This window comes from Carcharodon carcharias, chromosome 16 (assembly GCF_017639515.1).
Source record: "Carcharodon carcharias isolate sCarCar2 chromosome 16, sCarCar2.pri, whole genome shotgun sequence".
In the NCBI taxonomy this organism is placed as follows: domain Eukaryota; kingdom Metazoa; phylum Chordata; class Chondrichthyes; order Lamniformes; family Lamnidae; genus Carcharodon; species Carcharodon carcharias.
The window spans coordinates 72,801,357-72,818,920 of NC_054482.1; the positions used below are offsets into that span (position 1 = coordinate 72,801,357).

A 17,564-nucleotide genomic window follows, 5' to 3' on the forward strand; every position below is an offset into this window, starting at 1 on the left:
TAAGAGAATCCAAAGGTCTTCTATAGGCATATGAATAGTAAAACAATAGTAAGAGGGGATGGGGTTAATTAGGGTCCAAAAAGGGGATCTACTCATCGAGGCAAAATACATGACTGATATGCTAAAACAATAAGCATATTGCATCTGTCTTTCCCAAGGAAGTAGATGCTAGGAGTCAAAGCAAATGAAGAGGTAGGTATTTGAGATGGAAGGCCTAAAATTGATAAAGAGGGCACATTAAAGAGGCTGGCTGTTGATAAGTCATCAGAAGATGAGATGCATTTGATGATGCTGAGGGAAGCAAGGGTGGAAATTGAGAAAACACTGCCCATAATATTCCAATGCTCCTTAGATATATGAATGGTGCCAAAGGACTGAAGAGTTGCAAATGTTACACCTTTGTTCAAAAAAGGTTGCAAGGATAAACCCAGCAACCACAGGTAGTAGAAAGCTTTTAGAAGCTACAATTCAGGACAAAATTAACTGTCACATGGACAAGTGTGGTTTAATCAAGGAAAGCCAGCAAGAACTAGAGGATCCAGATTTAAGGTGATTGGCAAAAGAACCAAAGGAGACATGAGGAAAAACTTTTTTTTTTTTTTTACAGAGAGTGTTTAGGAGCTGGAATGCACTGCCTGAGAATGTGGTGGAGGCAGATTCAATCGTGGCTTCCAAAAAGGAATTGGATAAGCATTTGAATAGAAAGAATTTTCAAGACTACAGGTAAAGGGTGGGGAACTGTGACTAGCTAAATTGTTCTTGCAGAGATGCTATGGACTCGACAGCCCAAAAGGTCTCTTTCTGTGCTGTGATCCATGATTTTACAAAACTCTATGTACTGTAACATTTTCTTCATATGTCTATTCAAAGTTTTTCAACTATTCGCTGATGTTCACAATGCTCTTTCATTTCTGTTAACTGCATCTCATCAAAGTGAAATCATTTGATTAACGTAAACCCAAATTTTGCCATTAGCAGCGAATAAAACAGGGCTCCCTTCCATACACTTACAGATGCCCACAGGCATTGTGCAGCAACTAATGGACACCAGGAGTTTGACATAGTGCAGTGCACACTACACGGGATCTAGGGCCCAGCACATCTCAAACTAATTAACTTGAGCCATGGAAAGTCTAAAACAGTAAGTGCAAGTTAGAACATCTAATTCAACATAGAATCAAGTATAGAAAGCAAAATAGAGAAAGCGAAAAAAAGATGGGATTAAGAGAGACAGATTACAAAAATATTTCTTTCTTATTTTAAAAATTCTCCAATAATTAAAATGCGAACAAATGAACCTCCACACAAGTAAAAGTAAATTCTTAGTGCCAGAAGCATTGAGTGGTAGGAATTAAGACTCATCACACTGTTGCAGGTTCACTTACACAAAAATAAAAATGCCCTAACTTTTATGGGTATTTAATGGTTACCCAATGGATAAGTATCACAGTATCACTCCCTTCATGTGTTTGAATGTCAAGTCTCTTGATGAGGTACTAATGTAGGGAAGCTAGAGGAGGACCAGGACAACTCGCATACCAACATCCTGATTTTCATCTTGAACAAAGCATATGCAGACACTAGAACTTGCTAATGAGACGCTAGAACAATTTACTAATTGCTAACAGTGAGCGCTGATAGTCTCACTGTTATTCCAACTGCAAAATCCAGGTCATTGTCTTACAGGCGCTCACACGCACATGCACACAAAAAGAAAAAAAAAATGTAACATTTGGATAAGCATAAGTTCATCTGAATGAATTAAGAGATATTACAACTGAAGATTAAAGTTTTTACCAGCCAGCCTCACACATTATCAGAAAAGTTATGGCATAGGTCAGATGCATAATTTAGTTTTAAAATCTTACTTCAAAATGGTCTCTCACTTTTAACTTCACAACACCCTCTACTGCACCCAAGTGGATGGAAAAATCTGCAAGTTAGCACCAATTTGTGGATAGCTTCACCCACCAGCTACTACTAAGAATTGGATTCAAACTGCCCAAACTCAATTTGTGCAAACACTCTTGCAGACAAAAAAGTGAAGACACATCATCTCATCAATCTGGCTTGGAAGAGAGTGTATGTTAAAATCATCCACTTATTTTTTTGATGTGCATCATTTTGTTCTCTGGGGTCTTCTCTGCCCCAAGTCAGTAATTTTCTATTAGGACTATACAGTCTAGTTTATCTTCTCTACCACATTTCTGCAGTTTCATTTATAACAGTGGCACACTGAAAATTTTATAAATGTATTGTCTAGTTAGAAATTGTAATCTTTCCTATCCCCTTATAATTCCTTATTCATCCACTGTCTTTGCAGCAACTGTTGCAAATTGATTTATTTTTATTATAACATTTAAAATTGTTTTTAATTATGACATTAAGAGTTTACTTTTAACAGATTTCAAAAATGGCATGGACTTCTTTAATGGAAAAAAAAACTGTACCTTGAAGAAAACTCTGCAGTAAATTGTAACAAGGCATCTCCCTCATTTTCAGCATCATCGGGCACTGGGATAGAAATAAATTAAAGTTAACTTTTTGGATCGCAGAGACTTGGAAATGTTCAAAAAATCCACAAGCAACTTTCATTTTGTCCTGAATTCAGGAAAATAAGTTTTCTATAACTTGTGGAAAATAATCCAGCCTCAAAAAATACCTAGACGATGGCTTTAAGCTTAAAAAAGTTAAGAATTGCCAGGATCATATTTGCATAAAGTACAGCTGTACTATTCCACATTACAAGTTTATTGTAAAACCCATATTTTATTTACACAATATTTTAGTATTACATTCAAAATTCATAAAGAAGGCAAAATGAAAGAAACTGGATAATCTCCGCCCACCTGGAACAGCACTGTTTTGATAATTAGTTGATGACACAAACAGCAAAGTTCAGGGTAACTACTTACTCTAAAACCGGTGTAAAATTCATACAAGTAACTTACATTTTTCCATTAAAAAACAAGATTAATGATTATCATCTGAGATTTAAAACTGCAAATCATGTATATTTCAGCAATGAAAAATACTTACTTTTTAGGTTAATTTATGTTTGAAAAGAGTGTGGTATGAATATAAGGCAAAGGTACACTAAGGTCAGACTTACACTAAACAATATTTTACAAACTTGTTGGCTAATGGTAAAGGAATTCAGCTTAGGGCTTCGTATGACCATGCAAACATTCAAATTAGGAGCAGGCCACTCAGCCCCTCGAGCTGGCTCCACCATTCAATAAGACCGTGGCTGATCTGATTGTAACCTCCCGCCTACCCTGATAACCTATCACCCTCTTTCATATCAAGAATCTATCTACCTCTACCTTAAAAACATTCAAAGACACTGCTTCAATTGCCTTTTGAAGAAGAGTGTTCCAAAGACTCTCAACCCCCAGAAAAAAATTTCTTCTCATCGCTGTCTTAAAAAGAGTGACCCCTTATTTTTAAACAGTGTCCCCTAGTTCAAGACTCTCCCAAAGAGGAAACATCCCCTTGACATTCGCCTTGTCAAAATCCATAAGGATCTTATATGTTACAATCAAGTCGCCTCTTACTCTTCTAAGCTCCAGCAGATACAAGCCTAACCTGTCCAACCTTTCCTCGTAAGACAACCCAGCCATTCCTAGTATTAGTTTAGTAAACCTTCAAGAATTGCTTCTAATGCAGTTACATCCTTCCTTAAATAAGGAGACCAATACTGTACATAGTACTCCAGATGTGGTCTCACCAGTGCCATGTACAACTGAAGCATAATCACCCTACTTTCATATTCAATTCCCCTCGAAATATACGATAACATGTCAGCAATTAACATTCAGCAACTATGAAGAGCATTTGCCATACAAAGGGAAACTAAAAACTAGCAACTTACTTTATAAACATATATATATTTTAAATTGAACTCAAAATAGTACATCCAGAAATATTGTTCATGGATCCATTGTACATTTTGACTGCCCAGTGCCAGTGGAGGTCATGCACTGATACCTGAAAGTTTCTTGCCATCGCTTTGCATGAACTGTGAAGAATATGGGGAAATGAGCTGAGGCGGCTAGTAGGTTTTCGTAGCAATGATTTCTAACAAACAAGTTCTATTTTACATGCATTTTCCATATTTAAATTTCTTCAAATATAACTATGATTGGAGTCAAAACCTGATCTCTGTTTTTTAAATTTCACCTTCTGAATTTACTAAAATTAGCAACTTCATCAACTTAATGAAGTCTGGCAAGTCATATAACTAGAGTGGTAGAGAGGCTTCAAACTAAATTGTGGGGACAAGGGACCACATGAGGGAAGTTGTGGTAAATTAAAGGGAAAGACAAGGCAAGAGCATTTTAGCAAAAAGGGTAATGATAATCAGAGTGTGGCAGGAAGGGACAGAATGTACAAACTTAAGAGTGCAGATAAGGTGACCAAGGCTGTAACCTGAATATTAAAGGGTACTTGACATTTCAGAAGGACAGGAAGCAAGGAAAAGGTGGTGCGGTAGCTCTGTTAATTAAGGATGACGTTAGTACAATAGTGAGAGGAGACGAGATCCTAGCTCTAAAGATACAGATGTAGAATTAGTTTGGGTGAAGAAAAAAAGTAAAGATAAGAAGTCACTTTTGGAAATAGTTTACAGGCCCCTTAACAGTAATCCCATTTCACAAAGGGAAGGAATAATGAGGGCTTGTAAGAAAGACATGACAATTAGATTGGCAGGGGTAACATGGAAGGTGAATTTGTAGAGTGCATCAGGGATTGTTTCTTAGAGCAATATGTTGCAGAACCAACCCAGGAACAGGCTATTTTAGATCTAGTAACATGTAATGAGGTGGGATTAATAAGAGATATTGTAGTTAAGGATCCTCTAGGGGGTAGCGATCACAACATCGTAGAATTTCAAATTCACTTTGAAAGCAAGCAACTCAGGTCTCAAACCAGGGTCTTCAACTTAAATAAGGGCAATTACAAAGGTATGAAGAAAGAATTATTTAAAGTGAGCTGGGAAAATGGACTAAGGGGAAGGTCAGTGGATGAGCAGTGGCTCAGCAAAAAATTATTCTGGTCAAAAAGAATGACTCGATGAGAAGGATGAACCACCTGTGGTCAACAAAGGTGGTCAAGGAGAGTAATCCAATCAAAAACTAAGGCATACAAAGTGGCAAAAACTAGTGGTAAGCCAGAGGATTGGGAATTTTTTTTTTTTAGGAACCAGCAGTAGATGACTAAAAAGTTAATAAAGGAGAAAATTGATTATGAAAGTAAATTGGCAAGAAATATGAAAACAAACAGCAGAAGCCTCTACGAGCCTATAAAAAGAGAGTGGCTAAAATGAGTATGAGACCCTTGGAGGATGCGACTGGAGAATTGATAATGGGGGACAGGGAAATGGCAGATCATTTAAACCAATATTTTGCATCGGTTTTTAAGGTGGAGGACACTTTAAACATCCCAAAGATATCAGATCAGCAAGGAGCTAATGGGAGGAATGACCTTAAAACAGTCCCTATCACGAGGGACAAAGTATTTGACAAACTAATGGGATTAAAGGCAGACAAGTCACCAGGGCCTGATGGCCTGCATCCAAGGGTTTTAAAGGAAGTGGCTGCAGAGTTAGTGGAGACATGGGTCAAAATATTCCAGAACTCACTGGATTCTGGAAGGGTCCCAGCGGTTGGAAAACTGCGAATGTGACGCCCCTGTTCAAGAAGGAAGGGAGACAAAAAGCAGGAAACTATAGACCAGTCAGTCTAACATCTGTCATTGGAAAAATGCTAGAGTTCATTATTAAGGGAGAATTAGTTGGACATTTCGAAAAGCTTAAAGCAATCAAATAGAATCAACATGGTTTTGTGGAAGGGAAATCATGTTTGACAAAGTTGCTAGAGTTCTTTGAGGGTATAACAAGCAGAGTTGATCAAGGGGAACCGGTGGATGTAGTGTTTTTGGATTTCCAGGAGACATTCAATACGGTGCCACATAAGAGGTTATTGCACAAGATACGAGCTCACAGTTTGGGGGTAATGTATTAGCATGGATTGAGGATTGGTGAACACACAGAAGACAGTGTGTCGGGATTACTGGGTCTTTTTCAGGTTGGAACGACGCAACTAGTGTAGTGCCACAAGGATCAGCCCCATAGTCTCAATTATTTACTATCTATATTAACGACTTAGAGGAGGAGGCAGAGTGTAATGTATCCAAATTTGCTGACTAAATAAAAATAGGTGGGAGGGCATGTTGTGATCAGGATATAAGGAATCTTCAAGGAGATAAAGTTAGGTTGAGTGAGTGGGAAAAAACTTGGCAGATGGAGTTTAATGTCAGAAAGTGTGAGGTCATGCATTTTGGTAGGAAGGATCAAAGGGCAGACTATCATTTAAGTAGAGAGAGACTCCAAAGAGTGCAGCACAGAGGAATCTGGGTGCCCTTGTGCATGAAACACAAAAAGTTAACATGCAGGTGCAGCAAGTAATTAGGAAAGCAAATTGAATTTTGGCCTGTATTGCTAGGGGGTTGGAGTTTAAAAATAAGGAAGTCTTGTTACAACTGTACAGGGTGTTGGTGAGGCCGCACCTGGAGTACTGTGTACAGTTTTGGTCCTCCTATTGAAGAGAGGATATACTAGCATTGGAGGCAGTTCAAAAGAGATTCACTAGGCTGATTCCTGGGATGAATGGGTTGACTTATCAAGAACGGCTAAACAGGTTAAGCCGTTATTCATTAGAGTTTAGAAGAATGAGGGGTGATCTTATTGAAACATACAAGATTCTGAGGGGGCTTGACAGGACAGATATTGAAAAGATGCTTCCACTCAGGGGGGAATCTCTAACTAGGGGACACAGTTACAGAATAAAGGGATACTCATTTAATACTGAGATTTCTTCTCTCAGAGTGTAGTGAATGTCTGGGATTCTCTACCCCAGAGAATTGTGGAGGCCAGATCACAAAGTATTTAAAGAGGAGGTAGATAGATTTTGAAATATCAAGGAGCTGAGGGCTATGGGGAGCTGGCATAAGAGAGGAGTTGCAGCCTGGGGCAGATCAGCCATGATCTTATTGAATGGCAGGGCAGGCTTAAGGGGCCGAATGGCCAATTCCTGCTCCTATTTCTAATGTTATGTTTCTAATAATCATGAGTGATTTTAATCTACATACAGATTAGACGATTCAGAATGGCAAAAATAGCCTGGAGCTTGAGTTCATAAAGTGTTATTTCCTAGAGTAGCATGTTCTGAGTATGGGCTACTCTAGACCTGTAACATGCAACGAGGCAGGATTAATTAATGACCTTATAGTAAAAGGAGCCTCGAGGTAGCAGTGATCATAACATGATCGAATTTTGCATTCAGTTTGAGGGAGAGAAGAATGGGTCTAAGACTAAATAAAGACTAAATAAAGGCAATAACAAGAGTAGAAAGACAGAACTGGTTAAAGCGAACTACAAAATGTTAAGGGGTAGACCAAGGCAATAACAAGAGTAGGAAGACAGAGCTGGCTAAAGTGAACTCGAAAATTATGTTAAGGGGTAGGTCAGTGGCGATGCAGTAGCAGGCATTTAAGGAGGTATTTCATAACACTTAGCAAAGATACATTCCAATGTGAAATAAAAACTCTAAGAGAAGGATACACCATCTGTGGCTAACTATGGAAGTTAAAGATAGTATCAAATTGAAAGAAAGAAATAAACTCTTTTTTTTATTCATTCACGGGAAAAGGGCTTCGCTGCCTGGGCAAGAATTTATTGCCCATCCCTAAGTGCCCTTGAGAAGATGGTGGTGAGCTGCCTTCTTGAACCGCTGCAGTCCATGTGGTGTAGGTACACCCACAGTGCTGTTAGGAAGGGAGTTCCAGGATTTTGACCCAGCGACAGTAAAGGAACGGCAATATATTTCCAAGTCAAGATGGTGAGTGAATCGGAGGGCAACTTCCAGGTGGTGGTGTTCCCATCTGTCTGCTGCCCTTGTCCTTCTTGGTGGCAGTGGTCATGGGTTTGGAAGGTGCTGTCTAAGGAGCCTTGTTGAATTCCTGCAGTGCATCTTGTAGATGGTACACACTGCTGCTACTGTGCGTCGGTGGTGGAGGGAGTGAATGTTTGTGGATGTGGTGCCAATCAAGTGGACTGCTTTGTCCTGGACGGTGTCCAGCTTCTTCAGTGTTATAGGAGCTGCACTCATCCAGGCAAGTAGGGAGTATTCCATCACACTCCTGACTTGTGCCTTGTAGATGGTGGACAGGCTTTGGGGAGTCAGGTGGTGAGTTATTTGTCACACGATTCCTAGCCTCTTACCTGCTCTTGTAGCCACAGTATTTATATGGCTAGTCGAGTTTAGTTTCTGGTCAACAGTAACCCCCCCAGGATGTTGATAGTGGGGGATTCAGTGATGGTAATGCCATTGAATATCAAGGGGCAATGGTTGGATTCTCTCTTGTTGGAGATGGTCATTGCCTGACGCTTGCGGGGTGCGAATGTTACTTGCCACTTGTCAGCCCAAGCCTGGATATTGTCCAGGTCTTGCTGCATTTGGACATAGACTACTTCAGTATCTGAGGAGTCGCAAATGGTGCTGAACATTGTGCAATCATCAGCGAACATCCCGACTTCTGACCTTATGATGGAAGGAAGGTCATTGATGAAGCAGCTGAAGATGGTCGGGCTGAGGGCAAAACCATGTAGACTCTGCCTGATTATCTTGAATTTTTCCAAGTGCCCTGTTATAATGTCTTTAATAATAGCTTCTAACATTTTCCTTATGACAGATGCTAGGCTAACTGGCCTGTAGCTTCCTGCTTTCTGTCTCCCTCCCTTTTTGAATACAGGAGTTACATTTGCTATTTTCCAATCTATGGAACCTTTCCCAAATATCGGGAATTTTGGAAAATAAAAAGCAACACATCAACTATCTCCCTAGCCACTTCTTTTAAGATCCTAGGATGAAGCCCCATCAGGGCCTGGGGATTTGTCAGTCCGCAGCTCCAACAGTTTACTCAGTACCACTTCCTTGGTGATTGTAACTTTGAGTTCCTCCCTCCTTCTATTTCCCGATTTACTGCTGTTTCTGGGATGTTACTTGTATCCTCTATAAGGATGACCAATGCAAAATACCTGTTCAATTAATCTGCCTTCTCCTTATTTTCCATTTTTAATTCCCCAGGCTCACTTTCTATAGGACCAATGCTCACTTTATTCAACTTTAAAAAAAAATCTATAGAAACTGTTACTCTCTATCTTTATATTTCTAGCAAGCTTTCTGTCATACTCTTAACTACGCCCTCTTGTAAATCCTTGTCATTGTTTTCTTTCATTCTGTCCAATCATCTGACCTGCCACCTATCTGCACAATTATATGCTTTTTCTTTAAGTTTGATATTATCTTTTAACTTTTTTAGCTAACCGGGTATTGGGTCCTCCCCTTGGAAGTTTTCTTTCTACTTGGAATGTATCTATTGTGTATTCTAAAATATCCCCTTCAATGTCTGCCATTGCATCGTTATTGACCTATCCCTTACCCTAATTTGCCAGTTCACTTTAGTTTTCATAACCTCATAATTGTCCTTTTTAAAATTTCAAGTAAGAGTCTTCGATCTACTCTCCTCTCCCTCAAACTGAATGTAAAATTCAGCCATTTTATCAGTGCTGCTACTTAAGGATGTTTCACTATGAGGTCATTAATTAACCCCATCTTGTTGCACAATACCAGGTCTAGTATAAGCCCGCTCTGGTTGACACCAGAATGTTCTGTTCCAGGAAACTATCCCGCAAACATTCTATGAATTCCTAACCAATGCTACCTTTGCCCATCTGATTTTTCCAGTCTAAATGTAAATTAAAATCCTCCATGATTATCATCATGCCTTTCTGACAAGCTCCCATTATTTCCTCCTTTATACCCTGTCCTATCATATGGTTACCATTCAGTGGTTTGTATACCACTCCCACCTGTGACTTCTTGCCTTTATCATTTTTCATCTCTACCCAAACTGCTTCTACATCCTGGTTGCCTGAACTTAGGTCATCCCTATCTATTGTGCTAATACCATCCTTAATTAAGAGAACCATTCTTCCACTTTTCCCTAGCTTCCCGTCTGTCCTAAATATCATGTACCTTCCGATATTCGGGTCCCATTCTATGTCACCCTGCAGCCATGTCTCTGTAATGGCTATCAGGTTGTATTTCTTTATTTCTATTGGAGCTATCAGTTAATCTGTTTTGTTTCGAATGCTATGTGCATTCAGATACACAGCTTTACTTTTGCCCTTTTATTATTTTTGTAACTTTTAGCATTAACTGATTTACTCAGATTTGTACTCTATGTCCCTTCCTGTCACAGTCTGTTTATCATTTCCCACATTAATATCTTTCTCTCTTGCTCTGTCTCTACTCTTTGACTTAAACATCATCTCTACTCTTTGACTTAAACGTCTTCTCAAATTTGATCCTTTGCCTCTATACTTCCCTAGTCATGTGGCTTGCTAGAACACTGGTCCCAGCACGGTTCAGGTGTAGACCATCCCAACGGTACAGCCCCCACTTTCCCCAGTACTGGTGCCAGTGCCCCATGAACCTGAACCCATTTCTCCCACACCAGTCTTTGAGCTACACATTCATCTCTCTAATTTTATGTATCCTATGCCAATTTGCATGTGGCTCAGGTAACAATCCAGAGAACATTACCTTTGGGGTTCCACTTTATAATTTAGTGCCTACCTCCTCATACTGGCTATGCAGAACCTCTTTCCTAGTTCTGCCAATGTCATTTGTACCTACATGAACCATGACGACTGAATCTTCCTCCTTCCACTGTAAGTTCTTCTTCAGCCCTGAGCAGATGTCCCAAAACCTGGCATCAGGCAGGCAACACAGCCCTATGGACTCTCGCCCTTTGCTGCAGAGAACAGTGTCAACCCCCCTCACTATCACTAAATTCCGTTTTGCTCCCCCAATTTGAATGGCTTCCTGTAGCATGGCACCATGGTCAGTCAGCTCATCCACCCTCCAGCCCCACTCTCACCAAAACAAACTGAGAAAACCTCAAACCTATTGCACAATTGCAAAGGCTGAAACTCCTGCACTCCTGGTCCCCTTACCTAACTCACTCACAGTCACACCCTCCTGTCCCTGATCAAATCGGAAGACCCTATCCTAAGGGGTGAGACTGCCTCTTTCACTAGGTCAAAATCCTGGAACTCCCTTCCTAACAGCACTGTGGGTGTATCTGTACCACAGGATCTGCAGCGGTTCAAGAAGGCAGCTCACCACCACCTTCTCAAGGACAATTAGGGATGGGTAATAAATGCTGGCAGAGCCAGTGACACCCACATCCCATAAATGAATTAAAAAAAAAACAAAGCATTCAGGTAACGTTCTCCCCCCAGGATGTGTCACAGTGTCTGCAGCTCAACCTCCAGCTGAATGGCTCTGAGCAGAAGTTCCTCAAGCCACAAACACTTAACAGGTGAGTTTGCCCTGAATCAGACTGGCATCCAGGGGCTCCCACATGCTACATCCATGTCCTGCCATGCTTAATGTGTTTTAATTAATTACTTAGTTATATTATTTTAAACCTTCTGAATAGAATAGACGTTAACCACTTACCAGATACTCACCAGGTAGCTTCTTTCACTATGGTAGAGTAAGATCCAATTCCTACTGGGTAAAAAAATTAGAAAAAGCAAAACTCACCTAACTCCTCCACTCACCAAACTCCCAAGTATACATTCAGTTTCAAACCACTCGTTTGCAAGGCTGCACTAAAGACCCCTGAATTTATAGCAAACTGAATTACAGTTACAGAAACCAGGTTAAACACCTCAGTCAACTAATTAATTATTCAGCTCTCTCAGGCAGGGAAAACACTACTGACACTGGCAAAATCTCGCCATTTGGTATATTCAACCACCTCTTTTATCAAAGTTCCAAGGTAGCATTGTGGTCCTCATCAGCAAGTCACAAACTGGCTTTTCACTGTATCTCTTTGTTAACTACCCTTCCTTCAATATTTGGTTATGTTCCACCCTTACTGACTCTCCTTTAAATCCTTAAAGTCTAGTGTCCATTCTCCCACACCATTATATACTGTTTCCTCCCTCATCCTCTGCATCAAGTAATACCTCATCTTGGGTGATTTCAATCTACACCTCAACTCTGCCTGCCATGTCTCTTCTGACTTCACTGCTCTCCTGTGCTATTGAAACATGTCACTTCACATTAGCTTCTCTGAGCCACATTCACTGTCATTCTCTCAACCTCACATCTTCTCCCAACTTCTCCATTCCTCTGGATTTGATCACTGGCAAACCAATCTCTGTCCAATTCCTCATTTCCCTTACTGCCTACATCAGCCTACCCTCCTTCATCCCCATTTCCTTCTACATTTATTCCTGGGGAAAAAGCTCTCTCCCAAGTTACTTACAATTATATCCAATCTCTGAACTGCCTATACAATGACACTCCATCCACAACCTCTGCAGCTGTTGACTCGACAATCCATTCCTTCACCTATGTGATGCCTTTGCCCACAGCAAAATCTTCAAGTCCCATCCCATTCATTCTCTCTAATACAGACCCATCTTTGCTCTCACATATCCATGAGGCGTAAGCTGTTCTGTAGCGGGATTAGCTGCCCATTGTCTGATCTGTTTTCATTACATTAGTTCTACTAGGCTTTGGCCTCCTCTGTCAAAATAGGCATAATTCTAGGAACACCCTGGATGGCAAAGGTAATCCAGGCATATTTTTTCCACTATGAATTGCCTTTTTGCAGTTCTCTCCCTGTTCTGCTAGATAACACTGCACCACCCACAAAGCAAAAAAATCTGAAACTTGGCCCGAAATAGAGCATGGCCATTTTTCAGTCACTTGGTAGTACAAAATTTGAATATTGCTTAAATGAGGGACATATTGCTGAAGCTTTTTGTCTTGCACTCATCAGGGTAAACATGAGAATGCCAAATTTCAAATAATAACAATTTATACTACAAGAAAAAAGGATGCTGATTGGTTTGCAAGACACTGTCATGGTCGAGGCACTGTCATGGAGAAAGTAACTGCAAACTGTAGGCTCCCCAAGCCCAAGATTAATTCAAAAAAGGCGCAAGGCTTGAACATATCCCTTTTGCTTGCAGGGAATGGGTCCCTGTGTATGAATGTATGTTGCTTCTAGCAAGCATAAGATGAGCCATGTTACAAGCTCAACCGATTATCTTAAATTAGTCATTTGATACTACGCAATCCAGGTATTGCTGAAAAAAAAAGACATGCTATTAAAGCTTTTCGTCTTGCACTCATCAGTACAGGTTCACAAGAATACAAATTGTATAGGGAACAACAATTTATACTGCATGACAAGAGAGTGCTAATTGGTAGGCTGGTGAACTCTGATTAGTGGAGGCCTTACCATGGAGTTGCTATGTAGCAATATGAGTGGAATTCTCCACCAACAGGGTGCTGCTGCCGTCTGACCAGAGTCGACCTGCCTGGTTTGAATTTAAACAAAAGCTTGGCTTTTGGAACAGTTAACTGTTCCCTCGTGCATTCTCTATGGCAGCGGCTCTACCAATTAGATTCCACTTGCCTACCAATCAGCACACTCTTCTCGTGTAGTATAAACTGTTGTTCCCTTTACAAGTGGTATTCTTGAGAATCTTTCCTGATGAGTCCAAGATGAAAAGTTTCAACAATGTCTCTCTTTTTCAGCAATATCTTTAATCAGTGGTGCTTTGAGCACAATCAGGATCAGCAAGTGCTGCCCAATTGCGGAATCACATCTAATAATAGACATTTGGTTTTGGGTTTTACAAGTGCAGGCCGGTTGAGATTGGTCTGTACTCTGCTTATTACGAACAACCGAAGGAGCATGCTGCCAATTGTTGGGATGTAAGGCATTGGCCTTATCAGTAATCTGGCAGTGTACTGGCAATGAAATTCATACATCACATTGCTCAATTGTGTCTTGACAGAATATCTTTTTGGACTGACGACAGCATCCTGTTAGTGGAAAATACCAATCGCGTAACCATTACATAGTAGCAGCATGAAGCAACTTGCTTAACCTGTCCTTCAAATTTTTGAGATACTTCACCTTTCCAGGGTAATCTGAGGTGGACCAAGCACTTTTCAGAACAAAAACAAAAATACCTGGATAAACTCAGCAGGTCTGGCAGTATCTGTGGAGAGGAGCACAGTTAACGTTTTGAGTCTGAATGACCCTTCAACAGAACTAAGTAAAAATAGAAAAGAGGTGAAATATAAGTTAGCTTAAGGGGGGATCCATTTGGCCTTTGGCCCATTTGTGAGTTTACACTAAAAACAGAGAACAATGATCTGATCAGAATAGCCTTCATCCCGCAGGATAACTTTGATGTGCTCCATTTCTGCATCAAGCTTTGAAGGTGAGCAAATGGCTCGGGTCCTATTTAAAAGATTACTGATAAGGCCAATCTTATAGCACATGGAGCTATATGAATCCTAATGTATATATTGACTGGTGAAGACAGGCTTGCAGTAGACAGTAGTGGAGAATCCATTGTGGATTTCTCAACTAGCATGTTAAGGAAAGGGAGTGCAGTAGGCTGCTCCATTTCAAAATGAATTTGAGTGCAGGTTAGAGCATAATAAGGTGTATAAGGAAATCCTTACACACGGCTGCAGATTCAAAGATCGCAAAAGTATCACCCACATATCAGAAACACGCATGGGGTAGGAGGTTAGGACTCATTGCATCATAAATACATTTCTTGTGGAAACCGACAAAAAGTTAGCGAGTGCTGGACCTGGATGAGGTCCCACAGCTACATCATCTGTTGCTTTCTCCATGGCAATGTCACAACCAATTGTAGTCGACTTGCCAACTAATCAGCACCCTTTCTTCTGTCGTATAAATTGTGATCATTTGAAATTTGACATTCTTGTTTTTGTCCTGATGAATGCAGGACGAAAAGCTTTGCCAACATGCCTCTTTTCAGCAATGACCATTCTTATTCATTGGGTCCTTTACATTAACAACATCCTTTTCATGTGGTGTAAAATGTCATTCACTGTGAAATAATAAAAACAAAACCAAAGAGGTAAACTGTGGAATGACTTGATGCAAAAGGTACAGACTGTGCTGGACATTATTGGTATTATCAACATACTCATTGGAGACTTCTTCGATCCTGAAGATACCATGCCAAAAAGTTCACCATCGTCAACTCCAAACTCAGTAGCATCTTCAAAATCATCTCCCTCACTGTCACTGACCATGTGAACATCAGTGCACTGCATAAAGAATTGAAAGCAATCAAGTTAATAAGCATAGTGCATTCAAAACAGTTATTAAGGCAATCTGACTAGGAAAAGCACTAATGAGGAAAAACATTAAAATATTTAGAAAGAAATAAATAAAAAAAAATAAAAGCAGTATTAAAAAAAAGAAAAACGTATAAACCAAAGCTATTGTATTTCCTTTATTGATTCTCTTTGTTAATCCTTTAAATAATTCTACAAGCATGGGCAAAAATGACCTGCCCTTTTTCGAAATCCTGGGCCCCTAATTTCATCTCATATCTCATGGTTTAGCACCAACTGAAATTAGATAAATTGATGTGTAATTTCATGATTTATTTCCTTTTGGGGTACCCAGCTTTTCTTGGGATCCATTTATTAAATATCAGACCTGTAAGATTAAATTAAATTTTTTTTGTACCACTTCTCTTTGAATAATTATCACGACAAGAAGTTCTACTTTTAAGTATGGTGGTCCTACAATCCCAATGTCCATTTCCTTGGAAAACTGAGGCTATTTATTTACGATTTCTGTCATTTCCTCATACTCCTTTATCCCATAGTGGCCTTATCCTTACTTTAATAGTCCTCTTGCTACTGTTGTGTCCCTAAAAGCCTTTTTATTGTACTTGTTTTTTCCTGAAAACTTTACCACTCATTCCATTAGGCTTTCTAATCTTTTGTGAAATTTTACTGCATTGTTTACACATGTCCTGGCTTTAATCATGTTATGTGACCTCCAAGAATAAAAAAAACTAGTTTTTATAAGTTTCAAATTTAATTGATTTGTTATGCAACTTTTTTCTCCTTCCTGGAATGAAACTGACGCAAGGAGAAAAAGATTGAACATTCTAAGAATATGCAAATTATTCTTCAAATGAAATAAAAATATCCAGTTTATGCTTTTTTTGGATCATCTCCTGTCCAGAAAGAACCCACTCTTGCTGGGATACAGATCTACAGATGACAAAACCCACCCTGTCACCTCACTAAAGTCAGAACTCTACTTAAGAGCACAGGCTGAGATTGATCAGCACACAGTTTAACTATGAAGAGTATCACAACCAGTATCACACAAAACCTCATGCTCTTCACCCAATGTTCTTGAAAATTGCCATAATTTAGTCAAATGTGCATCACATGATGGTTTGAATTGGTGCTATATTCTTTAGAATGCATGCTTAAATCAGTGCCGAAACACTTTAATATGTGCATGATTCCCAATGTGTGTTTAATTCTGTTAAAGAGAAATGTTAAAGCACCCACAAACTTGTATATTTCAGCAGGAATAACACAGACCATTCTCTAACAGGGAGATGAAATGGCTGAAATATCCCTTGATTGTATTGAAGCATCTTGTGATCCATGTGTAAAAGTTGAATCTGATTGCACTTTTTGTGATGGCCATTTAGAAATGTTTTGTAATGTTCTTTCAGATTTTTTATGAATAACGTATATTTTTCCAAAAAAAAGAAAGAGACCATTCTCTAACTGAGAAGCAAGGAAAATTACTTGCTCTCAAGTGCCTTCTAGTTTCTGTTGTTCTGGCCACTTGAAGGGAACTGGAAATTGCTTTAGTAACTTCCTGGGTAGTTTACCCTGTTTCAGAATATACCTAACCAGTGGTGTACATTTCTTTTTAACAGAATTAAGCTCCACACATTGGGAATCATGCACATAAATCAGTGCCAAAACACTTTAATAAGCATGCATTCTAAACAATACTGCACCAATTCAATCCATCAAGTGATCAGTCTATTAAAATGATACAGCTTTAATAAAATTCTGATGCACATTTTACTAAATTATGGCAATTTTCAAGAATATTAAAAGATTTACTGCTGGCAACTCAACCATTTTAAACAGTTACTATCAATGCTGTGATTAGAGGAATCTAGGCCAAAGTATTATAGGCATACAGATGCCTCATTTAAAGCTATTCAAATCTGAAGATATATTTCTTTATAACATATAAAGCAAGTGTGTGTTGAACAGTTGGAATTTTTATTATGTGGTTAATTCTCTAAAACAAGTTTTATTCTAGATTGCCTGGTCATACAATCTGAAATTGAAGAAAATTAACACCACCATCGCTTAGTAAGGTAGGTGATTTCCATTCACATTTAAGCAGCAATAGAGCCAATACTTCAGTAACAGAACTCAAGGCAAGCTGATAATGTGAAGACATAAAATCTGTTCATTAATTATTCACAGAGTCATCTATGGATAGGCTGTTCAAGTTAATTACATGCGACCACAGCATAAAACTGTAGTGGCTTATTTAGAAAAGGTGAACCAAAAGCAATA

At 39.3% G+C, this 17,564-nt stretch overlaps 1 protein-coding gene across 3 annotated transcripts in view; it reads right to left on the minus strand.

Annotated features, from left to right (window-relative positions):
* The window catches only part of faf1 (Fas (TNFRSF6) associated factor 1), a 386,266-nt gene that overhangs the window by 178,538 nt on the left and 190,164 nt on the right, over positions 1 to 17,564 (minus strand). For all 3 annotated transcript variants that reach the window (XM_041208631.1, XM_041208632.1, XM_041208630.1), the window contains 2 exons: positions 15,128 to 15,251; positions 2,451 to 2,514 (listed from right to left, as the gene is read on the minus strand). In XM_041208631.1, the coding sequence (XP_041064565.1) occupies positions 2,451 to 2,514; positions 15,128 to 15,251 (188 nt within the window). The remainder of the gene's footprint in view (positions 1 to 2,450; positions 2,515 to 15,127; positions 15,252 to 17,564) is intronic.